This window comes from Saimiri boliviensis, chromosome 2 (assembly GCF_048565385.1).
Source record: "Saimiri boliviensis isolate mSaiBol1 chromosome 2, mSaiBol1.pri, whole genome shotgun sequence".
Taxonomy (NCBI): Eukaryota; Metazoa; Chordata; class Mammalia; order Primates; family Cebidae; genus Saimiri; species Saimiri boliviensis.
This window is the reverse complement of record NC_133450.1, coordinates 140,808,145-140,816,925: the sequence shown is the minus strand read 5'-3', so window position 1 is coordinate 140,816,925 and position 8,781 is coordinate 140,808,145. Positions and strand designations below refer to the sequence as shown.

General features: G+C 52.5%; 1 protein-coding gene and 1 long non-coding RNA gene across 3 annotated transcripts; one reads left to right on the top strand and one right to left on the bottom strand.

Moving 5' to 3' along the window:
• Positions 1–35: 35 nt before the first annotated feature.
• LOC141583693 (uncharacterized) lies at positions 36–5,126 on the bottom strand. Of its 2 annotated transcripts, none has more exons than XR_012516477.1 (3): positions 5,076–5,126; positions 2,771–2,910; positions 36–1,203 (listed from the first exon to the last, which is right to left on the bottom strand). It is a non-coding gene; the product is annotated as an uncharacterized LOC141583693 (long non-coding RNA). The 2 variants fall into 2 exon arrangements; XR_012516478.1 differs by lacking the exon at positions 5,076–5,126 and adding an exon at positions 4,900–4,970.
• On the top strand, positions 4,994–7,754 carry BRD3OS (BRD3 opposite strand). Its single transcript, XM_039461213.2, has 2 exons — positions 4,994–5,314; positions 5,521–7,754. Exon 2 carries the CDS (start codon positions 6,406–6,408, stop codon positions 6,658–6,660), a length of 255 nt encoding a protein of 84 aa, XP_039317147.1. The 5' UTR covers positions 4,994–5,314; positions 5,521–6,405; the 3' UTR covers positions 6,661–7,754.
• Positions 7,755–8,781: the final 1,027 nt, after the last annotated feature.

Genomic DNA, 8,781 nt, shown 5'->3' with positions numbered 1-8,781 from the left:
ATATATACACAAAAATTAGCCAGGCATGGTGCCTGCCCATAATCCCAGCTACTTGGCGTGGGTAACACCCTGCATGGTCACCGAGGAAGGCGAACTGTGCAGACCCCAGTCCCCAGTAAGTGCCTGAAGCATAACTCACTGCTTACTCATATCTACGTTATCTAAACATACTCAGTACTCACATCTAGCATGCTTAGTTCCACATAATCTTTCTATAAAATCACATAACGGATGTAGTCGGAGCTGTACTGACACATTCAGTGCTGATTTATAGAATCCTTCCATATAACCATAGAGTAGTTTGTAGTAGGAGGCATGCCGAGAGCAGACACAGAACAGAAGCAGTACATGGGAAAACAGTCAGACCAGGACGAGAACCAAAGACCCCGGCGGTGGCGTCCCTGCCTGAAAGGGCACACACTGTATGACAGGCTTGGAGCAGGAGCCTCTCCTCCTGATAAAGGAGTTGTAGCACCTCGAGTCCAGTTCCTGTGGAAAGTCGGCCTCAGGCCTGAGATCCCACAAGCAACCGAGGGAGAAGAACCCTCTGGTGTGACCAGTCACGGCGGCTGTACACCCTGTCAGTCTTTTCTCACTTCTGTGCTGGCTCAAAGAATCCTCCCATAAATATCTTAAGAGAAGAGCATAAGTCTGTCAGCTCCCACTGCATTGGCTTACAGTACCCCTCTATTAGAAATCCTTTGAAGTCTCCAGCCCCCAGATAAGAAGTGTTGCACACGACACTGGCTGCACATAGCCCACTTCCTTGCCTCGGTGACCTAATGGGGGTGGACCCCTTTTCTGTACACGACCCTATACTACTGCACACAGCAGGGCCCCCTACTTTGCACGGCCCACCTCTCCGCCCAGGTGACATCATGGGGTGGCCTCCTTGCTTGTGATTATGTGATTATGTATGCCCTATCACTAAGCCTATAGATGATGACCTCACTTACAACCCTTCCCCCTGCCTGTACCTAATAAATACAGACGCTTCTGCGCATTCGGGGCCTCACTCATCTCCGCTCATAGGTGGCACAGCCCCCAAGTCCAGCTGCTCTTCTCCAGTTCTTCAGTGTCCTGTTTCTTTACTTCTCGGATCTTACACTCCAGCACAGCTTAAGGGACGCCCCACAACCCTGTGGGGCCCAACAGCCCTACAAGGTGCCAGTGCACTCCAGCCTGGCTTTTGGGAGCAAGACTCTGTCTCAAAAAAAACAAAAACAAAAACAAAAAATTAGCCAGGACATTTTTTTTTTTTTTTTTTTTTGAGATGGCGTCTTGCTCTGTTGCCCAGGCTGGAGTGCGGTGGCATGATCTCGGCTCACTGCAACCTCCGCCTCCCATGTTCAAGCGATTCTCCTGCCTCAGCCTCACAAGTAGCTGGGATTACAGGCGCACACCACCGCACCTGGCTAATTTTTGTATTTTTAGTAGAGACGGAGTTTCATCATGTCGGCCAGGCTGGTCTCAAACTGCTGACCTTGCTGATCTTCCTGCCCTAGCCTCCCAAAGTCTTGGGATTACAGGTGTGAGCCACCACGCCTGACCTGAGGTGCAGGACTTATTAACCTGTGCCTGGCATGGCCCTGAATCTTTCTTATTTATTTATTTATTATTGATTGATTGATTGATTGATTGAGTCAGGGTCTCACTCTGTCACCCAGGCTGGAGTGCAGTGGTGCAATCTTGGCTCACTGCAACCTCCACCTCCTGGGTTGAAGTGGTTCTGCCTCAGCCTGCCAAGTAGCCGAGATTACAGTATGTGCCACTACGCCTGGCTAAATTTTGTATTTTTAGTAGAGACGGGGTTTCACCATGTTAGCCAGGCTGGTCTTGAACTCCCAACCTCAAGTGATCTGCCCGCCGCAGCCTCTCAAAGTGCTGGGATTACAGGTGTGAGCCACTGTGCCCAGCCACAGGTCTTATTTTATAATTTGGTATCTTATCACCACAAGAAGTCTGCTTTTTCAGTCTCATAATCTTATTTTAACACAAATGCGAGTGACTTGTAGCTAAGTCACAAAAGGGAGGAGTTGTAATGACGGGAGTTGGACCTCACACCCATCATGGCTAGGAACTCAGTTTTCAGCTTTTCTGAGGTCCCCTTGGCCAAGAGGGGATCCATTCAGTCAGGGAGGAGTTTAGGATTTTACTTTTAGGCCATATTCCCTTCTTTTGGCCAAGATTTGCCAGAGATAGCATTAATGGCCAAACTTTTATTTTGTCCCATATGGCCGCTGGAGTGGTGTGCTATGCGCCCTGGGTCCATCTTATCCCTTGGTGGGACCCCCTATGGCCAAGTTACTTAGAGCCACAAGATTTAAAGACAGTTAATTGTTTCAGGACAGACAAGAAAGGAGATGGGCAGGCGCTCATTAACTTTAAAAACCTGTGTGCAGGCTGAGTACAGTGGCTCACACCTGTAATCCCAGCACTTTGAGAGGCTGAGGCAGGCTGATCACCCGAGGTCAGGAGTTCGAGACCAGCCTGGCCAACATGGTGAAACACCCTCTCTACTGAAAATACAAAATTAGCCAGGCATGGTGCCATGTACCCGTAATCCCAGCTACTTGGAAGACTGAGGCAGGAGAATCGCTTGAACCCGGGAGGCGGAGGTTGCAGTGAGCCAAGATTTCGCCATTACACTCCAGCCTGGGCAACAAGGCAAAACTCCATCTCAAAAATAAATAAATAAATAAACAATATTTTATGCAACGTAAGAACTAAAAACCAAACTCCAGAAAGCAAAGTTACAAAATTGACTTACCTTTAAGTTTTATGTATTGAGCTGCCGGCTATTCGGGTATTTGTGAACTGTCTCTGATTCAGAGGGTCTGAACAAACTTTATCCCTCGAAACCAGCTCTTAGTTCTCATGCGGTTACCTCTTCTGCCATCGTCCCTGGGCCTAGAGGGAGGGCACTTGATATCAAATCAGATTGGACCCAAAGGGATTTTAAATAATTTTCAGATTCTGGAGATATCAGTAGAAAGAGATAATCTTCGCTTTTCACTTAATTTTTGTAGCTATAAATAGCTCAAAAGGAAAAAGTTTTTTTGATTCTGGAAGACAAAACATGAAGAATTAGTAATGTTTCGAACAGAAATATAAGCCCTATCTAGTTTTGACAACAACAGGAAAGGAAGCTCACAGGTAACTAAATATTCAAATTATTTAGTTCAAGGCATAGAAGAAATGAAGAAATTATATTAACTCAGAGGCAAAAAAAAAAAAAAAAAATTTTTTTTTGAGACGGAGTCTCGCTCTGTTGCCCAGGATTGAGTGCAGTGGTTCAACCTCTGCCTTCCGGGTTTAAGCGATTCTCCCACCTCAGCCTCCTGAGTGTCTGGAATTACAGGCACCTGCCACCACACCAGCTACATTTTTATATTTTTGGTAAAGACAGGGTTTCAACATGTTGGCCAGGCTGGTCTCAAACTCCTGACTTCAAGTGACCGATCGCCTAGGCCTCTCAAAATGCTGGGATCACAAGAGTGAAGACCACACCCAGCCAGATAGAGGCAAAATTGTTAAATGGATCTTTGAATACAGGCCTGTTCTGTGTCTCTTGAAAGCAGTTTGACTTCAGTTGCTGTGTTCTCCTAGGTGGGAAGACTGAGAGATTACATAAGACTTAAATGCTTTAAAATTTGTTGAAACTGATTGATGGTCCAGCACGTGACCAGTTTTCGTAAATGTCCTGTGTACTTGTAAAGAATGTGGGGACAGTGAATCAAACGAAAAAGCTTCATTAAAACAAAACAAAACAAAACAAAAAAGAATGTGGGAGGCGGGCGGATCACAAGATCAGGAGTTCAAGACCAATATGGTGAAACCCTGTCTGTACTAACAATACAAAAATTAGCCAGGCCTGGTGACGGGCACCTGTAGTCCCAGCTACTCAGGAGGCTGAGACAGGAGAATCACCTCTGGGAGCTGGAGGTTGTAGTAAGCCAAGATCGAGCCAGCCTGGGCGATAAAGGGAGACTCTGCCTCAAAAAAAAAAAAAAAAAAAAAAAAAAAAAAAAAGTGCATTCCACAGTTGTAGGCTTAGTGTTCCTTGGAAGTCCATTATGCTCATTTTCTTTTTCTTTTTTTAGAGAAGAGGTCTTGCTCTGTCGCCCCAGCTGGAGTGCAGTAGCACGATCATGGCTTACTGCAGCTTCAAACTCCTGGCTCAAGGGATCCTCCTGCCTCAGCCTCCCAAGTAGGTGGGACTCAGAGGTGAGCCACCACACCAGGCTTCATTACGCTAGTTTTCTTAATTGGCATTGGAGAAAAACCATAAAATTAAGGGGAAAGGGTAGATACTAAAAGAGAGTGTTATTGGAGTATGATTGGAGGTGGAGTGAGTGAAGGAAATTGACCTTGCCCTCATGGAGCTGTTGAGGAGTCCAAATGAGCAGTATAGAGGCCCCGCTTGGTTGAGTGAGATGGAGAAATTCAAGACCTATTTTTGAGACAGTACGCTGGACACTTCACTAATTAAAAAATAATCGTATAAATTACTAGGAGCAAGAATGTTCATACAGAATGTTAACAGCAACAGTAAAAGCAGTGGCAAAAGTAACCACACAAGCGGAAATGTGAAAACCACCACGACGATGAGACCATACAGCCCAGCGGGGTGTCACTGACAGGGTGGTGGGTACCCACTCCTCCTCCTCCTCCTCCTCCTCCCTCCTCCTCCTCCTCCCTCCTCCTCCTCCTCCTCCCTCCTCCTCCTCCTCCTCCTCCTCCAGCTCCTACGGGTCTTCCTACAGCCCCTGCTACTCTCTCTTCCAGTCCCTACCTTCTTAGTCCCTCCTCCTCTCCCAGCCCCCTCCTCCCTCCTCTTCCTCCCTCCTCCTCTCCCAGCCCCCTCCTCCCTCCTCCTCCTCCCGCCTCCTCTCCCACCCCACCATCCAAGTCCTCCTCCTCCTCCAGCTCCTCGTCCTCTCCCAGCTCCTCCTCCTCCTCCTCTCCCAGCCCCCCACCATCCTGCCCCTTCTCCTCTGGCTCCTCCTTTTCCTGCTCCTCCTTCCCCAACTCCTCCTCCTCCAGCCCCTCCTCCTCCTCGCTCAGACCCTCACCATCCAGCCCCTCCTCCTCCTCTTCCAGCTCCCTTTGGGGCCTCACGCAGCGATCGATGGCTCGGGCTCGTCGCACCCGCCTGCCTGGCCTCTGCGCTCGGCTCGCCAGGCCTGCGGCGCTGCCATGGAGACACTGCCCGCGGCCTCGCGAGCCCCGCAGCGCATCGGCCCCGCCGCCCGCGTCTCCGAGGCCCACGACGCGCGGTGACCGGCGCGGGCGACGTGGGGGACCCGGGGAGGTGAGCGGATGCAGGGGGCGGGAGGATGGCGCGACCCGGAGCGCGCGGGGTCCGGGGCACGAGACGGGGGCCCCAGGGTGCGCGCGGGCGGCGGAGCGAGCGCGGCCATCCCGGGAGGGGAGGCCCCTGACGCTGCGCGGCGGGGAAGGCGTTCGGGAGCGGTTCCCTGTTCGCCTGCTCCTGACATGGTGTCTGTCTGGGTCCAGGGGCCTCCCGGGAGCTGGATGCTCGGAGCAGAAAGGCAGCCCCTGCGGGTCCCGGGGCTGGCGCCTGGCGCCTTTCGAGCGCTGCTGGCCGGTGATTCACAGATGGAGACCCTGAAGCCCCCGCAAGCAGCCTCCCCAGCACCGCCCAGGGGCTGAAAGCTGGCACTGCGCGCCCGTCTCGCTCCGCGCCCAGCTCCCGGGCTGCGCCACGGCTCGTAGGTGACTGGATCTCGGCCTCCGATCCCCCGAGGGCTGACGCTGCGCCCTAGACGGCCGCCTGCCTGACCTCCCCTCGCCTGATCGCACGTTCGTTCCTCCGCAGCAGCACCACTGGGGAGAGACGAGACCTGAACAGACGCTGGGGCCGGATCCCCAGGGTGGGTCGGAACAGCCGCCGCCCCGAACGCCGGCCCGGACAGATGCGTGCAGGGCATGCCGCCGGAGCTCCTTCCACCTTCCATCTGGGGCCACCATGTCCCTTCCTCAGCGTGCTGGATCCATTTCTTCAAGCTCAGTGGTCCAGGCCATGGTGGCAGAATCACCCCCCAGGGTGTGACGCCTCGCCCCTGTCACTTCCACGCAGCTGCACCCGGAAGAGCTGTGGCCAGGCACCGCTGTGACCTGCCTGCTGTCCACTGAATGGGCCTCAGGTGTCTTCAGAATGGCGAGGCCGCCTCGAGTTTCTTCACCACACAATGCTCCTGAAGACGCTGCCTGCAAATGGGCTGAATTCCTGATTTCTACCATTCAGTTAAACAAGGGATCCTTAAACCCCAAAGCTCGGAAAGCTGTCCGTTAATTTAGTGTGCAGCGTGTGGCAGCTGTCCACGAGTGGCCCTTCTCAGAACAGCAGGTTCCCAGGAGTCCAGCAGGACAGGGGAGGGGATGAGTGGCCGCGTGCCCCTGGCGGAGAAGGCCTTGTCTGAAGGCCACGCCCGCCTCCGGTACAGGGACACCTCCTTGCTCATCTGGCAGCAGCAGCAGAGGAAGTTGGAGTCGGTGCCGCCCGGGACGTACCTGGGCAGGAGCCGGAGCATGTGGTACTCACAGTATGGAAATGAGGCCATCTTGGTCCGAGACAAAAACAAGCTCGAGGTCTCGAGGGACACAGGGCAGTCCAAGTTTTGCACAATTATGTGATTACGGTGTGAAAACCTGAGCCCAGAACCACACTTTGAGGAAAACAGACCTGGGTTTAATTCAGGTGTCTTGCTGATAATCCTGCTGGAAGGTTTGAAGATCAAACTGCGGGATAGGAACTCAAGAAGGCCGGCGTCGGCTCCTGAGCCCCTCAGCACAGCAACGGTGTGACTGGTGCACGGGACACTTCCCCTGTAGAGTCCCCTCGTGGTCAGCTGTTGTAACATTTGAATCCTCCAGGTGCTGCTAGGGACAGCATAGGCCTGGGCACTGCTAGATGCTTGGTTTAAACCAAGCCAAGAGCGCCCCTCCCATCCCCACTGCAAACCACCTTCAAGTTTGTAAAGGTTTTGGTTTTCTTTTGTTTTTGGCACACACGGCGAGTAGCAGCAGCATCTCATCGGGACCTTTGTTTCGCTTACATTTTTTTTTTTTCCTTTTTTGAGACAGGGTCTCACTCTGTTGCCCAGGCTGGAATGCGGTGGCACCATCACAGCTCACTGCAGCCTCTATCTCCGGGGCTCAGGTGATCCTCCCAAAGCTCAGCCTCCCAGGCAGCTGTGGCTACCCGGTGAACTAGTGTTTATAGAGATAGGGTTTCCCTGTGTTGCCCAGGCTGGTCCTGCAGTCATGGGGTCAGGCCTCCCAAAGTGCTGGGATTACAGGCACCGGCCACTGCACCCAGCCTGCACTTGTATCTTGAGTCACCAAAACAGTCGTCATGTGTGAAGCATCATGGTAGCTTCCAAGCATTTGAGGCCATTTGGCCAGTACATCCAAAACACCGGAAACTGGAGAGTTGTAAGTTGCACACGTGTGGCCTACAGTGCTCTCCAGTGCAGTGATGACGCTGAGCAGGGCAGGCTCTCCGTCAGGCTTAAAGCATTCAGCCTCTCTGCCGCCAGGCCACTGCTCCCCTCCATTCAGTGTTTGTCATGTGTTCACTGTTGCTGCCACAGCTGGCCACCCGTGCGTGCAGTCTCCACGGAGGGCCTCGCCCTCTGCCCTCACTGACATCTGCTCGGCTACACAAATGTGTAGGTGTCTTCTGTCAAAGCTAATTTTTTTCCAAATAAACATCCTTTAGTACACACCTCCCCTTCCTGACATTCTTATTTTTATCCTTGTTTGTAATTTCCTACTTGGCTTCCCATATTTTAAATAACAGTGATATCTAACTGATTGCTAAAAACTCCAGTACAGAAAGACATAAAGCAAAGCAAACGTGCTCTCCCCGGGAAGAACCTGGCTGGCAGCTAGGGGCACGTCCCGTGGCTCATCAGTGTGCACACACAGCCACGCGATTCTGAAGGCCTCATCCTGCACCATGCCTCTTGTTCTGCCATTTTTCTTGCTCAACTGTACGGTCTGGTCATTCACTTCATGCTTTTTTTTCGTGAGATAGTCTCACTCTATTGCCCAGGCTGGAGTGCAGTGGCACAATCTCGGCTCACTGCAACCTCTGCCTCCTGGGTTCAGGTGATTTTCCTGCCTCAGCCCCCCAAGAAGCTGGAATTACAGGTGCGTGCCACCACAACCGGTTGATTTTTGTATTTTTAGTAGAGATGGGGTTCCACCTCGTTGGCCAGGCTGGTCTCAAACTCCCAGTCTCAGGTGATCTGCCCATCTTGGCCTCCCAAGGTGCTGGGATTACAGGAGCGAGCCACCTCGCCCAGCCCGCTTCATGCTTTATTGTATCTGACTAGCAACACTCCTGTGAGCCCACAGATGAGCACAGAGGCAGCGTTTCGGTGTCATCCGTGCAAACAGCGTCTCTGAATGCGCCTGCACTCTCAGTTCACGCTTCTCTTTGCAGCCGTGCAGGTTCATTTGCAAACATCCTAGAGGTGGGACCGCTGGGTCAAACTGCATTCCCCAAATGTCCTGCCAGAGGCCCGGTTGACAGCAGCCTCCTTCGCAGCCCGTCTTTTCTGCGAGATTTCTGTCTTGTCGGCAGCCTCCAGCTGGGAGGTTTGAAGTCAGACTTCCAGGACTGCCATATGGAGCTGCAGACCGAGTGAGCTCAGGGCTGGAGGACCTGCCCTGCCCTGCCGGCTGACATTCCTACAGTAAGGGCGGGTCCATGAAGGAAGCACTTCACGTCCGCTAGGTAGGGTTTAT

Bases quoted from the DNA above. Each gene is read 5' to 3' on its own strand.
- BRD3OS (XM_039461213.2), top strand. From the start codon at position 6,406: ATGAGTGGCCGCGTGCCCCTGGCGGAGAAGGCCTTGTCTGAAGGCCAC.